Consider the following 27,395-nt stretch of genomic DNA (forward strand, 5'->3'; position numbering starts at 1 on the left):
ATGTGTTCCCTTGACAAACTCTGTTAGCCTAAGCTCTGCTTTATTTTGTATTCCAAGGTCAAACTTGCCTGTTACTCCAAATAGGTATCTCTTGATTTCCTTCTTCTGCATTCCAATACCCTATGATCAAAAGGACATCTTTTTTTTTTTTTTTTTTTTTGGTGTTAGTTGTAGAAGGTCTTGTAGGTCTTCACAAAATCAGTCAGTATCAGTATCTTCAGCATCAGTGGTTGGGACATAGACTTAGATTACTGTGATTTTGAACAGTCTGCCTTGGAAACTAATTGAGATCATTCTGTTATTTTTTGAGATTGCACCCAAGTAGTGCATTTCAGACTCTTTTGTTGACTATGAGGGCCACTCCATTTCTTTTAGGGATTCTTGCCCACAGTAGTATATATAATGGTCATCTCAATTAAATTTGCCCATTCCACTCCACTTTTGTTCACTGATTCCTCAGATGTCAATGTTCAAACTTGCCAACTCCTGCTTGATCATGTCCAATTTATCTTGCTTCATGGACCTGGCATTCCAGGTTCCTATGCAATTTTGTTCTATATGGCATCAAACTTTACTTTCACCAGACACATCCACAACTAACCATTGTTTCTGCTTTGACCCAGCCAAAGCATTTTCTTGGAGTTATTAGTAGTTGTTCTCTGTTCTTCCCCAGTAGCACATTGGACAGATTCTGACCTGCAGGGCTTATCTTCTGGTGTCATAGCTTTTTGCCTTTTTCATACTCTTCATGGGATTTTCATGGCAAGAATACTGGAATGGATTGCCATTTCCTCCTTCAAGGGACCACATTTTGTCAGAATTCTTCACTGTTACCCATCTATCTTAGATGGCCTTACCGATGTGGTTCACAGCTTCACTGAGTTATGTAAGCATCTTTGCCATGACACGGCTGTGGTTCATAAAAGGGATTTATCAGATTGGCAAAAATCAAAAAGAATAATTTAAATATTTTATGAAGTAAAAGAAGTCTTATAAAGTTGAAAACATGCAAATCCTGCAACACAGTGATTCCCATCCAAGGTATACCCTAGAGAAAGCTGTGCATACATGCCCCGGTCATTATACACGTGGTGGCTGCTGCAGTACAGTTTCAAGAACAAAACTTAAGAAACTTCCATGTCAACCAATCAAAGAATGGATAAATGGTAACCTAGTTCTACAGTGAAACATAATATAGTCATTAAAAGAATAAACTAGCTGTCTCTATTAACATGGCTATATCTCAAAATGCATGGTTAAATAAAAAAGCACGTGCTGCAAAATGATACAGTGTGAAAATATTTATGAAAAAAGTAAAAGAATTAAAATATATTAAAAGCAATAGATGGTCTGAAAGATAGCAATAACATTCATGGTCAAGACTCCTTTGGGGTGGTAAGAAGAGAAATAGTACGGAGTTAAGTCCTCAAAAGAAGACTTCAATATTACCTATAAAATTAAATATGAAACAGAATGAAAAATGTTAACAGTTTCAATGCTAGGTGATGAGTACTAATGTCTTGATTTCATCAAACTCTGTACTTTAATTTTTTTCTAAATGTTAAGAAGTAATTTTTAAAAGAAAATAAATAAAATAGATACCTTGGTTGCATACATTTGCAAGAGGTTGACCATGAATTTGACTTAGAGCTCATTATTCATTCCATCACTGTTTTCTTTGTTGTGGTTGCTGCTGTTTTGGTGTTAGGCCAAGATCAATCCAGATCAGTTCAGTCGCTCAGTCATGTCTGACTCTTTGCGACTTAATGGACTGCAGTATGTCTGGCTTCCCTATCCATCACCAACTCCCGGAGCTTGGTCAAACTCATGTCCATTGAGTCAGTGATGCCATCCAACCATCTCATCCTCTGTCATCCCCTTCTCATCCTGCCTTTAATCTTTCTCAGCATCAGGATCTATTCCAATGATTCAGCTCTTCACATCAGGTGGCCAAAGTATTGGAGCTTCAGCTTCAGCATCAATCCTTCTAAAGAGTGTTCGGGGTTGATTTCCTTTAGGATGGACTGGTTTGATCTCCTTGCAGTCCAAGGAACACTCAAGAGTCTTCTCCAGCACCACAGTTCAAAAGCATCAATTCTTCAGTGCTCAGTCTTCTTTATGGTCCAACTCTCACGTCCATGCATGACTACTGGAAAAACCATAGCTTTGACTAGACAGACCTTTGTTGGCAAAGTGATGTCTCTGCTTTTTAATATGCTGTCTAGGTTTGTCATAGCTTTTCTTCCAAGAAGCAAGACTCTTTTTAATCTCATGGCTGCAGTAACTGCTACAGTCATTTTGGAGTCCAAGAGAATAAAGTCTGTTACTCTTTTCATTTTTTCCACATCTATTTTCCATGAAGAGATGGGACCAGATGCCATGATCTTCATTTTCTGAATGATTGAGTTTTAAACCAGTTTTTTTTCTGTCATTTTTCCCCCTCATCAAGAGGCTCTTTAGTTTCTCTTGGCTTTCTGCCATTAGAGTGGTATCTTCTGCATATATGTGTCGATATTCCTCCCCAAAATCTAGATTCCAGCTTGTGATTCATCCAGCCTGGCACTTCACATGATGTGCTCTGTGTATGGCACTTAAAATGACACTACATGCAAAAAATGTTTCAAAATGCATCCTTTCATGGTCATAATAATCTATAGAAAGGAAGTTTTATGAAAGGCACACAGGTAGATGACAAATCTCTAAGGATATGCTTTTCCAATACTGTAGTTTCATAACAGCAAATGTTGGAATTGATAAGTTTTCCCCAGAAATGTGTTTAGGTCACATCTGTTTGTTTTTGTTTTTAGTTGTTCGGTCATGTCTGACTCTCTGAGATCCCATGGACTGTAGCTCACCAGGCTCCTCTGTTCATGGAATTCTCCAGGGAAGAATAGTGGAGTGTGTTGCCATTTCCTACTCCAGGACATCTCCCCAACCCATGAATCCAACCCAGGTCTTCTGCATTGCAGGCAAGTTCTTTTACCATCTGAGACACCAGGGAAGCCCTACATTATTTGAAACATAGTTGATATTTATGAGTACCTCTTTTGATGGGGACTTGATGAAACCACTTAATGTACTCACTTAGAAATTAAACTGTAAATTACATCTTCTTTGTAGCTCATTTTGTCAAAAATTATATAATTTCTATACATGTTGTTTTTCACACATATTGACTCTACAACAATTTGCTGACATAAGAGCACAAACCACGCAAGAATAATGATAACTGAAGTCTAAAAATGTAGAAAACCTGACTTTTAGCTTTAAAAAACACAGTGTTATTTTTTTCTTCAGGTTGAATTTTAAAGGAAAAACTTCTAGACAAGAGTTTCATATGGTTTCAATGGACCATATAGCTTAAAGTATAGCAACTGTGTTCATGAAACAAACATTTATTCATCAAGGACTATGAATTAGTCATTCTTAGCACTTTAAGCAACTCCAAAAGAAAACATTTTACATATTGTCCAGATCAAGTCAATACAGATTAATGGAAATTCCTTTCTTCATGTTGTAGAATTGGTCATAAATTGTCTTTTGTGAATTATATCCACACAAGTCATAAAATCTTAAAGAAATGTATTCTTTACTATAAATTCTATCACTTTTGTGATATGAACAAATAAAATATCTAAATATATACCCTATATATATTTTTAAATCCCCTCTGAAATATGTTTTATCTTCCACAGGCTATCAATAATTATTTTAAAGCTATTAGTATTTTGGGGAATTCTCTGGAGGTCCAGTGGTTAGGATTCCACACTTCCTCTCCATAGGACATGGATTCGACCCCTGGTCAGAGAACTAAGATCCAACAAGCTACATGGTACAAGCAAAAATAATAAAAATTAAAAATACCTTTTTAAAAATAAGTGTTTTAATCAATATTTTGAGGATTGGGAAACCAATGTTCATTCAAAAATAGGATGATGAATTTGTATCAGTATGAAAAACCAAACAATCTAACACATAATAAACCAATAAGTAAATTCTTTAAAGGAACTTTTGGGCTTCTATGAATTGTACTGACCCTAGTATAGTGTATTTTCCAATAAATACATCTTTTTACAGTCTTTTGCTGTACTGTAGTCAACCAAAATGCTATTCCAGTACCTCTGGCTTTGCCATGTCCCTACTTAGAACATGCTTTAACAACAACCACAAACCCTGTCTTTTCTTTATCAATAGTATCTGTTCTAATCACAAGTACTTGTGCTTATGAAGTCAATAAAGTGGGTTTTCCTCCAGGTACATAAATCCCTGAAGCTCAAATACATTCAAGCAAGACTCCACTAGAACCTCATGAAACTTTCTAAGAACTGCCTATGAGGATTCCATGCCAAAGACCAAGGTTAATCAAATCTCAATCAGGCAATTAAATATTCATTCACACATTTGCAGCAACAGTATAAATACCTCTTTTTTCTTCTCTTCTCTTTGTAGCAATTCCTTCTTCTTCCATAGTTTCTCTTTCTCCTCTTCCTTTTCTCTTCTTCTGGCAGAGATTTCCATTTCCAGTCTTGTTACCTCTTCCTGGCGGGCTCGCCACTGAAGAACCTGAAAAAAATAGAAATTCATCCAATAAATAAATACACTCAAGTGATTTCACAGATCATAAGGAGACTAGGTTTTGTATCAAGCAGATGTTAAAGACGTTCCAAGGACACATTAAAATTCTGCATGCACATGAGTGTGTGATGTATGTGTAAAGTGTAGAAAGCAACTGTAAAAATCACCTCATTCAGAGGCTGTTCACTTGGACTCATGGAACGAAATTCTAAAGAGTCTGTGATTTGATTTCAAAAGATCTGTGAATTCTCATAAATATTATGTAAAAGTCTTGTGTTTTTGCAGATGTGTTTTTCTGGAACAATATTTCTATTTTCTAGTCAACAGTTTTCAAATGGGCTTAATATCCTAAAACTCTTAAGAATCCCTGATATGGTTCATCCTGATTTTTATAAGTGAAGAAAATGAGCCCGAATGAAGATGAAAAAAATTGAGACATTTAAAAGAACTTCCTGGGTACTAATAGGTGTTATTGGTAGAAATACAATTGGTACAGCACTTCTAGAGAACACTGGGTAATATGTAAATATATATCACAATATGAAATATACATAGTCTTTCACTCATCATCCCACTTTGAAGAAGTTATTCAAAGAAGATGATCAAGAGGACATGGGCACAAATTACCATTTGTTCATTGCAGTGCTGCTTAAACAGAAAAACTGGAGAGTCGTAAGTGTCTGACAACAAGAAATAGCTTAAATTAATTACGGCATAATCATGCAACGACTCCCATTGAAAAAGTATCTATATTTCCATATTCATCAACACAGAAAATATCTACAACCTATTATTAGATGTAAAAAAGCAGGTGCAAATCCACATTCATGGTACGATCTTATTAAAATAAAATATCGTCTATCTATCTCTGCATAGAAAGAGATTTGGAAGATCTACCAAAATAATAATATTGTTTATCTCTGAATAGAAGCATTTCACAGAATTTTAAAAAATGTTTATAATAAACATATCTTATATTTGTGAGCAGTAAACCAATAAAACTAACAAAATAAAAGCAAACACACATTCCATGTACACATATAGCTAACAAAGCAGAGAGGAAGGAGATGGATACCTGTGCAGAAAATCTTTTTTTGGAAAAGGAAGAAACTAGCATTCTCAGTTTAATATATCATTGTCATATATTTGATATAAGCATGATTCACTGTGGTAATATATGAAATGAAAATTGAGTAAATAAAATATCATAAAATATGGTGAACTAAAATAACTAGTTAAGCTCTTTTTGCACTTTCATTATTCAAAGTTTGTTTTCTAAAAACATATTTTGCTCTATTTATCAAAATAGAAGGAATATCAAAAAATTCAGACTTTTGGTTTTCAAATACTGAGGTTTCCCCAAATACTGATAATATTAGCCATATTTACCTTCTTCTTTTGGACCCTATTCCTAGAATAAGATCATCTATGCCTTCTGTCCTAACCTATTACTTCCAAATCATTCCTTCCTTTATCTACCCTCTGTCTGTAATATGCTATATCAAAATCAAGTGCCCTGTCAAATATTGCCAGGGGTCTCCTTCCTGGACTAGTCCCCGTTTCTTTAACCTTATGGTGGTATTTAACTCTGTCAACCACCTCTTCATGTTTAAAACTCTTTCATTCCTTGGCTATAACACTGTCCTCCCCTGCCTCTCCACCAGTTGATACTGCTCTCTTCCCTTCTTCCTGCTTCCTGTGTCTACCTTATACTCCTAAATCTATTGCTATCTTTTGTCAACCTCAACCTCTCTGTTTGTTATCTAATGCACTTGTCCTCACCTCCAACTAATGCCCCATTTTAACCTTGTTAATGTGTAGTCTCTAGGTAAGATTTTTCCCTGTTCCTTTCTTTATACCACCATCTTTATTCTTTGCCTCATGGTGTGACCCAAACTATTCCCCCACCTGAAATGCCCTCAGTTTCCCCTATTTCATAAAATGCTTCTTGGCCCAGCACATGTCCCATATCTGCCACTAAACATTCTCCAATCCACATTTATCTCTTTTGTTATTTCACTAACCATATCATAACTGTTCTCTAATTATTTTGAACATAATATATCTATTTCCATTTAGAGCAGAGGCCATGATATATAGGTATTTTGTTTTCCCCTTATACTGTCTAGCAGAGTGCTAGCACATGATAGATGCTCAAGTAATACATATTTAAATTACCAAAATAACATTTCCAAATGGAACCAAATAAATAAAAAATAAATGATAGCATTAGAATATACCCTTTTGCAATGCATAATGAAATAATGGGTTCTCGTTCATGATAATCATTTGCTACTGAAATTGAACTGAGCTGATAGGAAATGTTATAGTAATGGATGGATCAGGCTGACAACAGTTGAAACCACTGAGTAATCTTAACATCAAAGAGAAACAAGCAACCATTTTAGTTTTTTATTTGAATACACCAAATGTAAAAAAAAATACAAAACAGATATATTTCAATATTGATTAGTAAGTAGATGCTATTATGGAAACACTGTTCAAGTTTTTAGGTGTGATCATAGTATGGTTATTCTTTTATAAAGAGTCTTTTTAATTTTAGAGATAAATACTAAAATATAGATGAAATGATATAATATCTGGGTATTTGCACAGGCATGAGAGAGTAGGTAAGGGTATAGATGAAAAAAACATGACTAGTAAGTTGATAATTGCTGAAGTTGAATAATGACAGACTTTTATATATGTCTACATTTTTCTGTATTAAAATTTTTATTTAAGAAACATAAAATATAATGTATGTCCAAAGAGATTTGTATAATAAAACACTGGAGTCTCAAGGTTCTCAGACAATAAGACCTGAGAAGCAGTGAACTAATGTAAAGAAAAACAGTACACATTCAGCCTTTCTGAGTATTGGGACTATTCCTATAAGTTTCAATAGAAAAAAGTTTGTGTTTTGAAACTATTTTACTCACTTTTGATTTAAGACTAATTTATGGGAATTATCATTGAATGACTTTGCACATGTAATGTTGTATGATTTATGAAGCCAAATATAAGCATATAGCTTATAGCTTTATGTATAGCAAGAGAATAGCAAGAGAATATACAATACAATAGTATATTCTCTTGCTATAGTCATATATATATATATATAGTATACCATATATGTATACAATAGTATATTCTCTTGCTAGAATATAGAATATTCTATATATAGAATAGAATAGCAAGAGTATAACCAGTATAGTTATACTGGTATAACTATACCAAGTTAGAGAGATATAGTTAGAGAGATAGCAAGAGAATAACCACACCAATAAAATTCAGGTACCCCAGTTGATCTCCCAGTTTACCCTTCTTGTCATTTGCAAGTCTAAACAATGTTTTTCCTGTTCTCCAGAAAAGATTATGGTAGTTTTTAAAATGGGGCATACACTATAAATCGTAAAACAAATGCAAGTTGAGCAATCAAAAGCCAATGGGTTATAGATGTTAAACTATGTGCACATATATGAATGAATTGCTGGAACAAAAACTCTGGAGCAAGTCAGCATCAGCCTTTTGAAACTAAATAGCTTCTACTTCATACTAGAATCTTGAGAATGGTCAGGGACTGTTAGAAGTTTGTCTACAATCAATAACTCACAATATCATCTGTAATTATAACTATATCCCCTCTCCCCCACAAAATAAGGTGAAAATTGAAGGAGAGGACATTGTTGAAGCTAGCATTACATCCTCCTAAGTAGATGGAGTTTTGAGATCATGACAATGAGAACAGGCTCTGCAACAGTTAGTATCCAGGAGGTAAGGTAATGGGGCTTTTTGTGATACATAATGGATACAGTGAAGACTCCACTGGGAAAAGGGTGCCATTGAAAAAATCTGTACCCAGTGGATCCCCACAGAGGCAGCCAGAGGATTTTCCATGAGGAGCGAATGACAACCGATTATGGTATTTTCAAGTCCAAGAACAAGAAAGCTGACGGGTGGGCAGAGGAATCAATATAAGCACAATAAGCTGAAGTGCAGAAGAGCAAACCGTGAGCAAAAGGAAGAATACCCCAGAAGAACATTTTAGTGGTTTTTATTTTAAAAGGTTTGGTAATTATATAGCTTTAAATGGAGCATGCGAACATAACTGTGTAGCAATAACAACCAGGAAAGAACATTACCACAGTGGTAGTCCAGAGCACATTATAAGGAAATATATTATTTAGATTATTAACTACAGAACTTTTTCCAGTTCTTTAGTTAATTCTTTGTTTAATATTCCTGCCAAAGGTACAGTCTTTGAATGAAACCTTAACCTAACAGAGAACAAATGAAGTTTAAAATATGTTAATCTGTTGCCAATAATAAATTAAGGATTTAAAATGGAAATGGTTAGTAGTATTACATGGATCCTTTGCTCTTGATGTAAAAGTTAAATAGTTCAAGGGAAATTAATTAACATGCATATTTTCAGAATGAATCAAGTACTAGAAAAACACAAAATGAAGCCAATGTAAACTTCAAAGGCAATAATGGAAATTAATATCAAGGTAAAAATATCAACACAATTTTACATCAAAGTTGACAGCATTGCAAATAACTCTGAAGTTGGCAACACAGTATAAAGGAAATAGTATTAAACTGCTGGTCAGAATACCAGCCTTTTTGTCTTTTCTCTGCCACTAACCAACAACATTGTTACTTTGAGCAAATGGCTAGCCTAGTTTTCTCCCATATTAAAGTGGACCACTGGATCAGGTGACTTCTGTAGTTTCTTTAAGTCCTAATATTCTGATTCTATTTTCTATTTTCCTTATCTATAGAGACCACAATATGCTCTATAGTTTTCTTCAAACAAAATGAATTGCAATGAGGAACATCAGTATTTTATGAGCCTGTTAAATAATAATAGACAATTAAACACTAACTGTGAATTCTATCAGCCATTATTTGTGGAAACATTGTATCATGTGTATTGTTTTATATGGGAAAGTACTATTTAGCAGTGTTTATAACTTATGATAAAATATTAAGAACTGCCATATATGAGGGCTTACTGTGTGCTAGGCCTACGCTTTGTAAATGCATTAATCACAGTGTCAAGTAATCCTTGAAACAAGCAAGCTCTCTCTTCTTCATGCTTCATCTGGCTAACTTTTCCTTATCCTACTCAAGCCTAAACTTAGACATCATTTGTTCCTAGAAGTCTTCCCTAACTTACCATGTCCAGATCAGGTGTCTCTTCCCAACTTCCCTAGCATCTTGCCCCTCTCTTGTATTACGGCACACATCGGCATTGAGCCACTTAGACTTGCCCGTATCTCAGACTTGGCTACAAACTTCTTAAGGGCAGGGACCAGATTTGTCTTATTTGGGGGCTCTCTCCAGTCTTGCATGGTATCTGGCACTTTAAAGGTTTAAGAAATACTTATTGATAAACACACAGATAAGGCTCTGAGGCTATGCTTGGCAGGTAGATAAACAATATTTCCCTTTCTCCCCCACTGGATAGGTCTTTGGAAAGAAAAGTACCCTCTCCAAACACGTTATCATTTTCTGAGTCTTCCACCCTGTGATGATGGATCCCTGCTTTCCCCATCATAACTGTTTCCAGGATTCCCAAGTGCCACTTCTGCTTGTCAGACAAGGAAAATATCCAGAAAACCTTGTCAGGATTTTCAATAATGAATTATATTTCTAGCAGTGTTAGAGGATATGTGCAAAGAGTGCCAAGCAAATCTTTTCCTTTTTTTGCAAATCTTTTTCTATCTTCTCCTTAAATGTTCCTATAAGCTTCTACAGCTGAGTAAATTTCAAATGTTCATTTTATTGAATCTTTAACAGTCTGATAGTTTCATTAAATTCTTTCCAAATGTCCCACCATTTTTCAATATTACCTAAGCTTTTTTTTATCTTATATGTTCCATTTATGTTTAAACTCCACTCATGAAATACAGTACCTGTGCTTTTGAATACATTATTAAAACTTCCTGTTCTCTCCTTGGCATTTTTGCTTAGTGGAAAGATTTGGTTTTTCCTCTTGGTTTCACAATTGTCCCTTGGTTTCTTGGGTGACTTCATAGGTGCATTCTTTGATCACCTCTCTTTGATAACTGCTTTCCATTTTCTGTGACTTTTTACTAGTCTTTTTGAGAATCTCAATGATCATGCACTATTATCTGACTGTTTCATGTCCTTTTCTTTTCAAATAAAATCTTGCAAAGTTTCATTTAAACAGGTCCTAGAGGGTCTTAACCTTAGTGTAAAATAAGACTTACAGAGGAAGAAACAAACTAAATGCTAATAAGTGAAAAACTGTCAACAGATATTTTTTCCTAAGGGACAAAACTTACAAACCTATCATTGTACTATATTTACAAAGCTGACAAAGTCAAATTGCATAATAGACTCAGAAAATGGGGTTAACAGTCAGGAAATCACTTGCCTGCTGACGATGAGTCTAGGGAAACCAATTCCCATTTCTGGGCCTCAAATCCTCTTCAAAAAATGAAGAGCACTAAATCAGTTTTTCAGACAAAGGGTTATAACTCATTAGTGGATAATGAAATAAATTTTATGGATGGGAACTAGCATATTTTTATGGAAGAAAATATCAGAGTGCATCTCATGTCATTACAGCAATGCTGTTTCAGGAAATTTTTATTTCCATTCTCTGTGTGTGTGTGTATGTGTGTGTGTATATATATATTCATTTGTGATGTAAAAAACATTTCTCATGTAGGTCACAGTGAAAGAAGCTTGAAAAACACAGCAGTAAATTCTCTATAATCTCTTTCAATGCTGAGATTCTATGACTGTGTGCTATAAAGACCAAAGCTACTGTGCCGCCATCATTAAGCCACAGTCCTTATCCTTTCTGCGGTCAACCAAGAAGCATAATGAGAGAATCCAGGTTTTGAAATCAGAAACCAGTGATTTAGTCCTACCCTTGTGACTTATTAATGGCACTCCCTGGGGCACATTGTTTAACAACTTCTAACTTCAGTATAATGTAAAATGGGATAAAAATGGCACACACCTTACAGGATCGCTGTGCAAATACCATCAGTTTGCACAAGCCAGATTCTCAAGGATCATCCTGACACTGCCTGTCCTTGACACTCCACATATAATCCATTACCAAGTCCTGTAGACTGCATCTGACTATCATTTGGACATACATTCGATTCTATCTTCAGGCCTTCCATCCTAGCGCTATCAGAATACATCCTGCATCCACACTGGTTTTATTTCCTGCCCACATTCCCATCTCACTTCCTATACTTTTAAAGATTTCCATCACTCTTAGGGTGAAGTCTAAGCTCCCAACTATGAACTACAAAGCCTCCAGAGTTTGGCCCTGCCTATATCTGCAGCCCCAACTCCTAAACCCATTACAATAACTGACTCACCCTCTCTGCTCCAGGAGCCCTGGCCATCATCCAGATCCCTAAACAAGACATATTTCCTCCTTCTATGTGGATGTTGAACATGCCATTTCTTTCACTTGCATCCTCCCCTTCTCTTTGCATCCTCCACATCTTTTCCTATTTAATACTTAGCTCCAAATTTCAGCTTCAGTGTCTGTCAGGGGAGTTTTACCCACCCATCCTAGTTGCATGCTCCCACAACTTGCTTATTTTTCAACATACTTGTCATAGTTTAAAATCAGACATTCAGCTTTGTGATTACATGACCAGGGTCCGCTTCCCCACTAGACTGTGATCTCCATGAAGAAAGGGACCACATCTGATTGGCTCATCATTGTATTTCCAGTGCCTCACACACCACCTGACACCTAATAGATGCTCAATAAATATGTGTGAAGGGATGAATAAATGAGATAAGAAAGCATAACTGCTATATAAATGTTCAGTATATTCCTGGATGGCTACTATTGTTTTCTAGCTGACTTTCCTGACTTGAGTGCCATTTTGATTCAAACAATTCAGTAGATATTTGCATTTTGGATTAATTTTCACATATTTTTGTTCCCTTCACATGATTCTAATAGCGGTGACTTTGCATTTGCCACCATTTCAAGCAGTTTTTATGGCAATTCGGACATTACCTTGTTCAAAGAAAGACTCAATCTTTTAAGGCATAAGTGGACTTGACCCCATGTATATCACCTTATTTCCTATTACTCCCCAAAGCAAAGAGCCCAGGCCTTCCTCTGCCTCTGCCTCTTCCTCTCTGCCCCACTGCTACACACCCATGTTTATCTCTGCCCCAGGTCTTTGCCTGGGAAACCCTCACTCCTGCTCATCTGTCCTTCAGGGTCCTTCAGGGTTGTTCTTCCTAACATCCTCTCCACCATTTATCAACCTCAGCTTTTGCGTGCATCTATGACCGTGTCTCAAACTAGATACCATCCAGACACTCTTTAACTATCTTGCTTTATTTTCTTTCCACTTACACTATAAAAAAATTATATTACTCTAAGAGTTCTCAACAAAAGGAGGATTTTTTTCCTTATATCTATATTAGATGATGTCAACTAAACCTACTGTTGTAATCACTTCCAATAAATATAAATCAAAACATCATGCTGTACACCTTAAACTTATACAGTGAGGCATGTCAATTATTTCTCAATAAAACTGGAAAACATTTTATTATTGGTCAGTTGATTTATTTTCTTAACAGTGTTTCTCCCTAGACTTTAAACTCTGAGAATAGGGACTTGGCCTTATTTACTCTCTAACCCACTGCTGGAACAGTGCCTCCTCCAAAGTAGATGCTCAATGAATATTTCTTGGGTAAACAAACAAGAATGGCTTTCATCAAAAAGATAAGAATTAATGAGTGTTGGTGAGGACGTGAAGAAAAGGAAACCCTTTTGCACCGTTGGTGGGACTATAAATTGGTGCAGCCATGGTGGAAAACAGTATGGAGGTTCCCCCAAAAAATTAAAAACAGAACTATCACACAATCCAGCAATTCCATTTCTATGTATTTATCCGATGGAAATGAAGTCAATATCTTGAAAGATACCTGCACTCGCAACTTCACTGCAGCATTATTTATAATAGCCGAGACATGGAAACAACCCAAGTGTCCTTTGACAGATGAATGGATAAGGAAAATTTGGTACATATACACTGGAATATTATTCAGTGGTAAAAAGAAGAAATTCTACAACTTCCAACAACATGGATAGATCGTAAGGGTATTATGCCAAGGGAAATAAGTCAAAGACAGATACTCTATGATCTCATATGTGGAATCTAAAACAAAAAACAAACCAAAAAAAAAAAAAATGGACTTTTAGATACAGAGAACAGATTGGTGGTTGCCAGAGACAGAGGGATTGGGGAGGTAGTCAAAACAGGTAAAGCAGGTCAAAGGTACAAACTTTCAGTTATAAGTCCCAGGGAATATAATGCACAACATAGTGACTATAATTAACAATTCTGTATTGTATGTTTGAAAGTTTCTGAGAGGGTAAATCTTAAGAGTTCTCATCATAAGAGAAAAATATAATAATTATGTGTGGTGGTGAATGTTACCTAAACTTACTGAGGTAATCATTTCCCACAATACATAAATATTTCAAATTATACTATATGCCTAAAATTAATACAAAGTTATATGTCAGTTATATCTCAATTGTTAAAAAGGAGGAAAAAATATTTTTTTATTAGCCATTTCACAGGCACATACTACTTTTTCCAACTAGATTATATGCTCCTTATATTCTGAGGTCAAAGTTTACACAATTTTTATAATCTATAAAATCTTCTGCAACACTAAAAATTATTATTAAAGATATCTGCAATCTAACAACATCTTGCAAGAAAGTTGAGATAACTTTATGCTGAGCCCTAAGTTTAACTTCAGTATCAGGGATTTTCCATAAAGCCATCAACCCAGAAATGACTACACTTTTGATTCTGCAATTCAGAGTTTTCTTATCTTGGTCTATGGTCAAAAATAAAATACAAATAAAATATGTAGTATATTTGTCTAACAAGGTATTTGCCTAATTAATGCAAGTGAAATAGATAACAGAAGAGAGAAAAAGTTACCTAGAACCCCTTCCTGTAATTAGGATGGTTTGCTGTCTAGAGGGAGAAAGTGGGAGATATATATTATATAATGTAAATAAGTATTAGTAAGTTATTCTTAAATTCACAAGTTTATACTAGCATAATCATACACCTCAAGCTCTGATATTTTTCCCTTAGAGTTATTATTTTAATGAACAGAGCCTCAAGAGAAATACTTATGGATTAGTAAACACTGAAATAGTCTTTTTTTATGAGAATAAGATGATTTTGGAGCTATGAAATGAAGACCACTGCTGAGAATAAAAATTAGGGAAAGTGATTATGGAGTGTGATAAAAGTGATTACAGTTTATGGATTTCCTAACTCATAGGACCCAAACAGGAAGCCTTCAATGAGAGTATTTTTCTTTCCATCAACACAGTTCTCTCTAGATATAGCACAGAATCAACAACAGATAATTCAAAAAACTTGGCAGTACTTTTAATCTCTTCACTCAAACTTATTACATCTTACCTATATAAAGGGGCCATGAATAGAAGTCATGCAGAGATCACAAGAAGATTAACTGGGGAAAATCATAAAAGAAAGTGACTTCCATTATCATCAGCAGAACCTCATTCACTTAGGATGTTATTCAGCAATAAATATTTCAATAGATATAGTGCATGTTGATATATGTGTATTGCCTGAATGCCTTTCTGCAGAAAGAACAGTCAAAACATATCAGAAAAAATAAGCAATATCTTCTTGGTGGACGGGGGGAAGCAATAGGAGAAAAGAGAGGAGGGAAAGATAAAAGATAAAATGAAAAATTAAGGGGACCACTATATGAATGCAAAGGGGCCTCACCCAGATTATCCCTAAAAATGCTAATTTAAGTTACACACATCAATTTTCTGAGCAGTCACAAGATAATAAATCCCATTTTTCCAAATAGATGCTAAGAAAGAGGCAGATTGCTGTACTGATACTACAAGATGTTCGTGAAGCTGGGAAATCTTATTCTTCTCCGTAAAGTCTTGGTAAACCTCTGAAATGAATGGTCTGAACAGATAAACACTAAAACAATGTGCATTATTTTTAATTCATTTATTTTATATTCAGTTGTATTTAACCAGTTTTGCTTCTAAAAGACAATTACTTTGCAGTTCCAACTTCCCCAATCTTCAAATTACTTACTCTGCATATGTTTCTTGAAGGAATAGCTCTTACTCCTATATAAAATTCTATACTATTCAACCAAGGAGACAACTCTGTCCTAATTAATAAAAACATATTAAACAGGAGATATGAAGCATGATGGTATGAATCTAATTGCCACTTATGCTAGGAGATTTAGAAATTTGAATTTGGTCTTTTACCTCTATGTTCTATTGCAAGTTTCCTGCCTCCAGAAAATCACTCCCAGCTAGAAAAAAAAGATCCTATCTGTCATTACAGAGCTAATGTAACTAACCAACAATTCTAAACACCACTATGTGCAAATGTCTCGGAGATGTTTTACATTTAATGCTCTTTTGTCTTTTCACAGGAGTTCAGTGAATTATGGCATTCCAGGTTTCTCATGTGTAATTCCTGTCATGTACCTTCCCTGTCTCACATAGAGATTCTAATCCTTGAATAATATTGCCATTAGCACTTAAATTGAGACATACTCTGTGAAATTAATAAGAAAATATCTCTAATTTATAATTGAATAAAAGCATGTTTAAGAGTTAGTAACATGTCAGAATTAATAACACTGATTATACATCTTCATCAGCTAGCTGGATTCACCTCTCATGTTCCCAGGGTTTCCGTTTTGGCTTTTTTCCTTCTCACTCAGCCCATTGGGCCTCCAGTACCATGAATGGGCTCATAGCTCCCAAATCCGTGGTTCCAGATCCATTTTGCCAACTGCCTGTTGGGTAATCTACAGCCCTCTAAAAGCAATGCATTCAAAGACAGAATCACTATCCTTCCTTCAGAACCTGTACTCCTTATCTAAGTTGGTGGCATCATATACATACCCAGTTGCCCAAGCCAAAAGCCACTCTAGACCCCTTTCTCTCCAATATCCGTCACATCCTGTCACTAAATCCTTCTTAATATAAGACTCCTTTATCTCACCTCCAGTCCCAGAGCTACAAAGTTCAGTTAAACTTTGATCATCTCATTCCTCAACTTTGAGAATTAGTCCTAACTGGACTCCCCACATTCAGATTTATCCCATGTCAATCCATCTTCCACATCTCTACTGAATAACCCTGTTATAATTAGAAATCTGATATTACTCCACTTTTGTTGTTGTTGTTTTTCAGTTGCACAGTTGTGTCCAACTCTTTGCGACCCCATGGACTGCAGCATGCCAGGCTTCCTGTCCTACACTATCTCCCAGAACTTCCTCAAACTCATGTCCATTAAGCCAGTGATACCATCCAACCATCTCATCCTCTGTTGTCCCCTTATCCTGCCTTCAATTTTCCCCAGCATCAGGGTCTTTTCCAATGAGTTGGCTCTTTTCATCAGGTGACCAAAGTATTGGAGCTTCAGCTTCAGCACCAGACCTTCCAGTGAATATTCAGGACTGATTTCCTTTAGGATTGATTGGTTTGATCTTGCTGTCCAAAGGACTCCCAAGAGTCTTCTCCAGAACCACAGTTCAAAAGCATCAGTTTTCAGTGCTCAGCTTTCTTCATGGTCCAACTCTCATTTCCATACATGACTACTGGAAAATCCGTAACTTTGACTATAGATCTTTGTCGGCAAAGTAATGAAATGTCTCTGTTTTATAATATGCTATCTAGGTTTGTCATTGCTTTTCTTCCAAGGAGCAAGTGTCTTTTAATTTGAAAGCTGCAGTCACCATCTGCTGTGATTCTGGAGCCGAAGAAAAGAAAGTCTGTCACTGTTTTTATTGTTTCCTCATCTATTTGCCATGAAGTGATGGGACCAGATACCATGATCTCAGTTTTTTGAATGTTGAGTTTTAAGCCAGCATTTTCACTCTCCTCTTTCACCTAGCCTTTCAATAGTTCCCCATTTTCTCCAGCAGAGACTTAAGTTCAAATATCTGTTGGAGCCAGGTAAGTAGCAAAAGTCAGAAAAGTGGGGTGGGTGTAAAATACCCAAGTGGTGGTTGGGAAGTGACCCATATTGACAGGCACATGCTCCACTTAAAGTCACGTAAGGGAGGCAGTGGTTTTTGACTCTAGACAGTTGTTGCCATAAAGAAAGGAACTCCTAAGTAATTCAGTTCAGTTCAGTTGCTCAGTTGTATCCAACTCTTTGTGACCCCCTGGACTACAGGACACCAGGCTCCCACGTCCATCACCAACTCCCAGAGCTTGCTCAAATTCAGATCCATCGAGTCAGTGATGCTGTCCAACCATCTCATCCGAAGGGACTCTCAAGAGTCTTCAAACCACAGTTCATGCTTGTGATACTTTTGAACTGTGGTGTTGGAGAAGACACTTGAGAGTCCCTTGGACAGCAAGGAAATTATTCCAATTTTTCAAAAGAAGTTCAAAGTCTGCATTTGTATGCATATTTTCCAATATTTTAACATTGAAAATATACTCATATTCTTAAAAACAAATATTGCTCACTCAGTCGCTTCAGTCATGTCTGACTCTTTGCAATCCTATGGACCATAGCCTACCAGGCTCCTCTGTCCATGGGATTCTCCAGGCAGGAACACTGGAGTTGGTTGCCATTTCCTCCTCCAGAGGATCTTCTCAACCCAGGGATCGAACCCATGACATCTGCGTCTCCTGCATTGCAGGCAGATTCTTTACCACTGAACCACCAATGAAGCCCAAAAAGCAAATAAATGAAGTCCTAATTTCATATTTAGGCTATCTGTTTTCAGCTTTTCATCTACCAGATAGAATTCCAAGTCTTTACATGATTTACCAGGTTCCCCATTATCTGTCAAAGAATATTCTTTCTTCATCCTTCCTGCACCCAAACCACATTCCCTGTACCTATAACAAAATACATGCAGTTCTTCAAACATGCCATGCTGTTTTAGGTCCCCAGGCCCTTGAATAGTCTCTCCTACTTATTAAATACCCCGCTTCCTTAGTGGCAAATGGTTATTCACTTTTCCAGTCTTAGCTCAATCATCTCCTCCTCTATAAGGCCTTCCTGGATCCAGCCACAGTAAAATAATTATCCTTGGTGCCACTTCCATCTCTAGGCCATAACCATATGACTCACCAATCCCACTGGGCATGTATCCAAGTGAATTAATTGAATTATTATATAAATAAGCTCACTAAATTGAAATTATTTATATTGAAGTTGCCTCTTCTATATCAGGACCACGTTTAGGGCAAAGACTTATTTCACCTTTTTTATGTCTATTCTCAGCCCATTGCCTATTTAGTAGACATAATAGTATTAGAACTAAATAGGAGATATGAGAGTTGTGTCATTTTTACTATAAGTATTAATGATAGGCTCATTCTATGAGGCCACCATCACCCTAATTCCAAAACCAGACAAAGATGCCACAAAAAAAGAAAACTACAGGCCAATATCACTGATGAACATAGATGCAAAAATCCTTAACAAAATTCTAGCAAACAGAATACAACAACATATTTAAAAAATCATACATCATGACCAAGTGGACTTTATCCCAGGAATGCAAGGATCCTTCACTATCCACAAATCAATCAATGTAATATACCACATTAACAAATTGAAAGATAAAAACCATATGATTATCTCAATAGATGCAGAAAAAGCCTTTAACAAAATTCAACATCCATTTATGACTAAAACTCTCCCAAAAACAGGAATGGAAGGAACATACCTCAACATAATAAAAGCTATATATGACAAACCCACAGCAAGCATTGCCCTCAATGGTGAAAAACTGAAAGCATTTCCACTAAAATCAGGAACAAGACAAGGGTGCCCACTCTCACCACTACTATTCAACACAGTTTTGGAAGTTTTGGCCACAGCAATCAGAGCAGAAAAAGAAGTAAAAGGAATCCAGATAGGAAAAGAAGAAGTGAAACTCTCACTGTTTGCAGATGACGTGATCCTTTACATAGAAAACCCTAAAGACTCTACCAGAAAATTACTAGAGCTAATCAACAAATATAGTAAAGTTACAGGATATAAAATTAACACACAGAAATCCCTTGCATTCCTATACACTAACAATGAGAAAACAGAAAGAGAAATTAAGGAAACAATATCATTCACCATTGCAACAAAAAGAAGAAAATACTTAGGAGTATATCTACCTAAAGAAACAAAAGACCTATACATAGAAAACTATAAAACACTTATGAAAGAATCAAAGAGGACACAAACAGATGGAGAAATATACCGTGTTCATGAATTGGAAGAATCAATATTGTCAAAATGACTATACTACACAAAGCAATCTATAGATTCACTGCAATCCCTATCAAGCTACCAACGATATTTTTCACAGAACTAAAACAAATAATTTCACAACTTGTATGGAAATACAAAAAACCTCGAATAGCCAAAGTAATCTTGAGAAAGAAGAATGGAACTGGAGGAATCAACCTGCCTGACTTCAGGCTCTACTACAAAGCCACAGTCATCAAGACAGTATGGTACTGGCACAAAGACAGAAATATAGATCAATGGAATGGGATAGAAAGCCCAGAGATAAATCCACGAACCTATGGACACCTTATCTTTGACAAAGTAGGCAAGAATGTACAATGGAAAAAAGACAACCTCTTTAATAAGTGATGCTGGGAAAACTGGTCAACCACTTGTAAAAGAATGAAACTAGAACACTTTCTAACACCATACACAAAAATAAACTCAAAATGGATTAAAGATCTAAATGTAAGACCAGAAACTATAAAACTCCTAGAGGAGAACATAGGCAACACACACTCTGACATAAATCACAGCAGGATCCTCTTTGACCCACCTCCCAGAATATTGGAAATAAAAGCAAAAATAAACAAATGGGACCTAATTAAACTTAAAAGCTTTTGCACAACAAAGGAAACTATAAGCAAGGTGAAAAGACAGCCTTCAGAATGGGAGAAAATAACAGCAAATGAAGCAACAGACAAAGGATTAATCTCAAAAATATATAAGCAATTCCTGCAGTTCAATTCCAGAAAAATGAATGACCCAATCAAAAAATGGGCTAAAGATCTAAACAGACATTTCTCCAAAGAAGACATAGAGATAGCTAACAAATACATGAAAAGATGCTCAACATCACTCATTATCAGAGAAATGCAAATCAAAACCACAATGAGGTACCATTACACACCAGTCAGGATGGCTACTATCTAAAAGTCTACAAGCAATAAATGCTGGAGAGGGTGTGGAGAAAAGGGAACCCTCTTACACTGTTGGTGGGAATGCAAACTAGTACAGCCATTACGGAGAACAGTGTGGAGATTTCTTTAAAAACTGGAAATAGAACTGCCATATGACCCAGCAATCCCACTCCTGGGCATACATACCACGGAAACCAGATCTGAAAGAGACACATGCACCGCAATGTTCATCGCAGCACTGTTTATAATAGCCAGGACATGGAAGCAACCTAGATGTCCATCAGCAGACGAATGGATAGGAAGCTGTGGTACATATACACAATGGAATATTACTCAGCCGTTAAAAAGAATTCATTTGAATCAGTTCTAATGAGATGGATGAAACTGGAGCCCATTATACAGAGTGAAGTAAGCCAGACAGATAAAGACCAATACAGTATACTAATGCGTATATATGGAATTTAGAAAGATGGTAACGATAACCCTATATGCGAGACAGCAAAAGAGACACAGATGTACAGAACAAACTTTTGGACTCTGTGTGAAAAGGCGAGGGTGGGATGTTTCGAGACAACAGCATTAAAACATGTATATTATCAAAGACGAAACAGATCACCTGTCCAGGTTGGATGCATGAGACAAGTGCTCAGGGCTGGTGCACTGGGAAGACCCAGAGGGATCAGGTGGAGAGGGAGGTGGGAGGGGGGATCAGGATGGGAACACATGTAAATCCATGGCTGATTCACGTCAATGTATGACAAAAATCACTACAATATTGTAAAGTAATTAGCCTCCAACTAATAAAAATAAATGGAAAGAAAATTTTTAAAAAATAAAATAAAAGAATAAAAAAAATATTAATGTTAGGAAAACAGAGATCTTCAATGATATCTGAGAGAATTTAACTTAACTTTCATGTAAGTAGAATAACTTTAGCTTTAACTGAGAAATACTTCTAATCTACCTCTTCTCCTAGGCTGGTCAGTCCTTCACTAGTTATGTAGTGGCTTCAGCGCTGTTTACTGTCTCTTGACCCTGTAAGTTTTGCCTTTTCCACAGTTTTATATAAAACTACATATAGTTTTGGACGTGGCTTCTTTCACTTGGCATAACACATCTGATGTTCAACCATGCTGTTACCTGTATAGAAGCTGATTCCCTTTGTTGTTGAGAAGTATTCTATTGTGTGGATGCACCACAGATTGTTTATCCACCCACTAGTTGTAGGGCATTTGAGTTGCTTCCAGTTTTGGGCAATTACAATTAAGCTGTTTATAAACATTTGCTGCAGGTTTTGTATAAATATAAGTTTTAATTTCGCCTGGATGCATACCCAGTAGGATTGGTGAGTCATACAGTTAAAGTGTAAGTTTAACTTTACAAGAAATCGTCAAACTGTTTTTTCCAAAGTGGCTGCACCATTCTGCACTTCCATCAGCAATAAACGAGGGTTCCAGTTGCTTCACATTCTCACCAGAACTTGATACTGTCAGATTTCTGGATAGTTAGTTTTTTGAGGGTAGTAGGCGTGGTTGACTGCAGGAGGGCATGACAACCCACTCCAGTGTTCTTGCCTAGAGAATGCTCATGGACAGAGGAGCCTGGCAGGCTACAGTCCATGGGGTCACAAAGGGTCACAAAGAATTGCACACGACTGAGCTACTAAGCAAAGCAAAGCCCAGGGGTGGTTGAAGCCATTCTAACAGAAGTGTAGCAGAATGTAATTGTGGTTTCAGTTTGCTGACATCTTCTAAATAATTTTTTCCTCACTGTTCTTTATTAGCTTATATTTCAGACATCACTGTGTCCTACCTAATATCCTCTTGGTCAGCCTTTTGACTGCAGCTGTTGTTGTGTCAACCAGTTGCTCACAGATAGGGCCTGAAAGCAACTCAACCTCATCTCACGTCCACCATGTATCCTGCATTTTCTGCCCCATGGCTTCTCTGCCCCCACCTCACATTTGAAATATTTGTAAAATTTTCTCATTCTGATGCAGTGTAAAGCTAGAAATGCAAGAAACCTTATACCCTAGTGGGCAATTCTTGACCCATGGTGGACTGAAGCCAATGCACACATACTCCTGCCCTTGGAAGGATAGTTTCACCCCTTAGAAGAATAGTTCTAAGACATTTCCTCTATGGCTCCTCACAGAATCCCCAGTGGGAATGAACATCATCTTAACATTATTTTTGCCCATAATGGTGACCTGCAAAATAATATATCCCGGGAATGGTTTTCCCTTCTTTCTTGTTTGACTCTTTCAAAGCTCCTACTTTTTCTCCTTGAGGTTACCTCCTGAAATAAATTACCTGTGCACAAGCCTTTGTTTTGGTTCCTGCTTTAGGTGGTATCCAGACTAAGTCAGCTCTGGGAAGTATCTCAGTTCAAAGGAGAAGTAAGTAACAGAACAAAACTGATCCTAGGCTGATACTCTTTAAAGGACACAACACATTTTTTTTTTCTTCTTTAGTGAGTAGCATATTTAGTCATGTCTTCAACTATGAGCTATAAGACTGAAAAGTTATGTGACTAAACTGTTGGATTTTTAATATTTAAATATGTCTCTTTAATTAGAACCTTAAGGGGATATATGAAGATAGTATTTTAGATTTATTGAAAATAATAAAATATTAGCATCAACCTGCTAAGCACTAATATTTAATTTTTATTCCTCACTAAAGGCATTTTCAAATTTGCATTGTGTTAGTTTACTTGCACATTTTGTGACAGAGCCTCATGGAAGTAATATGGAAAACTACTGAGGTGGTTTGCCAAGGTGTAGTCTCCTTTGGAAGGGGCATTTTATTCTGTACAAGGGCTCTTACCATGTCTGGAGAGAGGATGTGAGTGACAATGACTCTTATGTCATTTAGAACAGAAGCAAATAACAAAGGGAAGAGTTATTTTATGTGAGGAACAGAGTCCTTGATACCGATAACTCTGGCTACTAAAGTTACACTCAAGTGTAGCTCTGTCTTAGCTTACTTCTAAGAAATGTCCATAGAGAGAACAATTTATAGGTAAACGAGGGATTTTGTAAAGGTTTGTATTATTATCATGCTTGACACTGAATACCACCTTTCTGATTATCTACACAGAAAGAGCTTTTGTTAGCAAGCAGGAAAAAGCTAATCTATTCAGAAGGATAGCGGTCTCAATTTTCTTGATGACAATACACAAGTAAAACTCTCTTTGGCACAGATCATTCTGGCATGTATACATTATATATATGGGTTGATTGTATCTATGGACACTCTTTGCGTGGGTTTTCTTTTCCTATTGTGGAAGCATCCTTAGTATTTTCATAAAAGGAAAAAGCTGACATGTTGGTAGACAGAAGCCCCATGTGTGTTCTCTTAGAGGATAATCTTGATTATAGGCTTCATAGGTGAATGGCAGAAAAAATCTCTTGGGAAAAATGAGCAATTCAGGTTGAATGTAATTTCAGATAAAAGTGCTTAAGAGAAAATTATACAAATAACTACTTGGTATTTACAATAAGCAAGCACTGTAAACATTTTCAACACTCTGCCTTTGTGAAACAGATCTATTCTGTTTCAGCATAATCATCACCACCTTTACTTTAACCAACTAATAGAATTAATGATGCAGGTTTTTAAGTTAATAAACTATTCTGAGGGCTTTATGTGTACTCTTCTAAATCTCTCAGATAATAATTTACCAGTATATGAGTAGTTTGCAGTACATCTATTTTATTATACTGAAAGCAGATAAAATGTTGTCTGCTGACTATTTTTATTTAGGGCTGTAACTATCATTTAAACAACATGCCTTAAAACCAAACAGTGATTTTGTCACAAAAGTAAATTGCTCCTCTTGTTTCTCTATTCCCCTAAACACTCTAGGTTGGAAAGCTCGGGCATCTTACATCCTCTTTGCCTCCTTATAGTAAATTAAGTTCCATTAATTCATCCTTTGCTTTATTTGATTATTCTTCTCCATTTCCTCTCCTCCTACCCAAGTTCAAAAGGCTAGGCTGATGCTCAGTGGATTAATAGCAGGGTCAATTATCAGTAAGCTTTGAGGAAACATGACCATTACCTGACAATCTTAAATGCGGCATTCCAAAAGGTTTTCATAAGATTTATAGGGGGAATTTCTGGGGAAAGTACAAAGAGCTATAGCTCCACTTGAGACTTAGGAATGATCTCAGAACAATCACAGGGACAAGCAGAGCATATACTCGAGAAAGAAACAAATATATAGGTCCTAAGTGCAAGTTGGTCTCCTTGATGAATGAGAAGATTTTGGCAATTCCTTTCTAGCCCTCTGGTTTACAGAAGGTGAATTATAGTTTTCAGATGAATAGAATAAAGTATACTTAAATGAAAATCAAAAAGAAAAAGAGCACAACTATTGCCCATTGTTTGGCAATTCTTATCTTTGACATAGATAAGAAAAAAGGGAAACTCTTTAATGTCTTAACTATACATCAGGAATGAAACTCTCCCCAGGCAGGGTGGATTCACACCTTCTGATGAAGCTGCAAAGGCCCCACCCCAGAGAGTGTTTGTGCCAGGTTGGATGTGTGGTACTTTCTGCAGAGGATGAGGCAGCTAAGTGCAAGTCTGATATGGGAAATTACCCTGGAGTATTCAAAGTTCAAGGAGAGCTTACCTAGAAACAGGTGTATCAACCCTCCCCACCACTACATTTCTTCTCTTACACTAGGAAAGAATGAAACAATAAAATTCAGAATGTATCTCTTAGACCTTAGAAACTTATCTCAGAAATTGAAGCCTTGAAGACAAAAAAGGTAGATTAACTTTTTCTTCTAATTAAAGGTCATGGTTTGGAAGAGGCTGGAGAATGTGAGAAGTAAATAACTGGCTCTGAAAAAAGTATTAAGAAGATTTGGTTTCTGTACTATAAATTTTGATTCCAGATTGATAAACTCCAGAAGAGAATTTTATAAAGATTAGGATGGAAATTTTGGCAGAAGTCATACAGATCTGACATGAAAGATGTCAACCTTAAAAGCAGACGAAGATTGGTAAAGAAGTATACATTATGGTGACAACAGGCACAGTATGTAGCAAACAAGAGTGAAGGAAGTATTTGATGATTATCAGTAATAAATAATAATATATCCCCATTGTCCCCATGCCGCTTCAACCTGGGACTACAAATGAAGTCACATTAGCATCTGTGACTGCCTCTTCAGTCCACTGTAAAATGTCCCCAAGTGTTTCTAAGGATTAACAGAGTGTATACCAACAACTACATGTCTGATGGGCATTTGCTTCTTTCTGAGATCTCAGGGGAGGATCTGCCATCCCTACTTTGCACCCACTAGGTCTGCAGCTCTTACAGGGCCTCTTCTTAAATTTTATCACTGGTGCTTGCCAAGCTACCAAACTCTAGAGGTGCTAACTAGATCTCATTCCGCCTGGTCTTTACTGCCACGGTGATTCAGGATTCCTTATAGGAACGAGTCATGCTCATCACTACCTGTCTCAAAGGATTTAGATGCAGTACCATTTCTCCAACATTACCCCTTCATACATTTGTCTCAGGAACCTGAATACCTGAATAGATACATGGTATAAAATTAGAAGATCAGTTTAGGTCCAGCAGGATTCTCCCTTGCTCCACTGTACCTCCTGAAAAATTATCACAAGTCTATTGAGAAGGATTCCAACCACAGCCACTGACTCTCTCAGAGAAGGAAAATAGTGCTTTCTCTACAGCTCCCTGGACCTTGCCCTGGGCTGAGTCTAAGATTGCTGGCTTCCATGGCTAAGTCCCAGAAGAGCAGTTACCCAAAATACAGATGATCCCACACTAGAATTTATGAAGTCTTACAAGGGACATCAAGATTTTAATGGAATACCCCTGGGTGTCACTACCCTTTGGATATAAATGAAGTCTATGCTCTGACTATTCAACATGTGATCCATGGACCAGCAGAATGGCATCACCTGGGAGCTCACTAGAAAAGCATAGGTTTAGAATCTATCCAAGAATGAGCAGCTTATCTCCAGGCGATTCACATTAATATTAATGTATGAAAAGGTAATATTATAAACTATATCACCAAAATTTCCATTTTAGAAAATTACATCACTGTTAATGGATTTGAGTTGTGAATATGCACATCTGTGCACATCTGTATCCATCTGCATCTGCAGCCATCACAGTCACTGTGATTCTACACATAGGTGCAAGCATCTGATCACTGTGTCTCCCATGAGTCTCCCATGATATCACACTAAACATGTACACACCGAAATACATATTATTTTATACTAAATTATTTTAGTTCACTTCCCTTTTACATTATTGCTAGTATCACTATAGTGATTTTATCTTCAAGATGTGTATGCAGGTTGATTGTGTTTTCTATGGATTTTATTTTGGGAAAGTAAATGAGATATTGTAGAAAATTTATTGCAGATAAGAGGCATTGGGTCTGGGGACAATGACAACCACCGCCAAGGAACACAGGAAGACACTTGTGAATTTTAAGCAGAGGAGTAACATGGTCAAATGCTTTGTTTCAAGTAGATTATTCTGGCGGCTGTTTGGAAAACAGATTTAAGGT

General features: G+C 36.4%; 1 protein-coding gene across 5 annotated transcripts in view; it reads right to left on the reverse strand.

Annotated features, from left to right (window-relative positions):
- The window catches only part of CCDC148 (coiled-coil domain containing 148), a 313,368-nt gene that overhangs the window by 124,649 nt on the left and 161,324 nt on the right, over positions 1 to 27,395 (reverse strand). For all 5 annotated transcript variants that reach the window (XM_065931579.1, XM_065931581.1, XM_065931580.1 and 2 more), the window contains one exon: positions 4,423 to 4,563. In XM_065931579.1, coding sequence (XP_065787651.1) covers positions 4,423 to 4,563 — 141 coding nt within the window. The remainder of the gene's footprint in view (positions 1 to 4,422; positions 4,564 to 27,395) is intronic.

The sequence above is a fragment of the Muntiacus reevesi genome, chromosome 3, assembly GCF_963930625.1.
Source record: "Muntiacus reevesi chromosome 3, mMunRee1.1, whole genome shotgun sequence".
Classification (NCBI taxonomy): domain Eukaryota; kingdom Metazoa; phylum Chordata; class Mammalia; order Artiodactyla; family Cervidae; genus Muntiacus; species Muntiacus reevesi.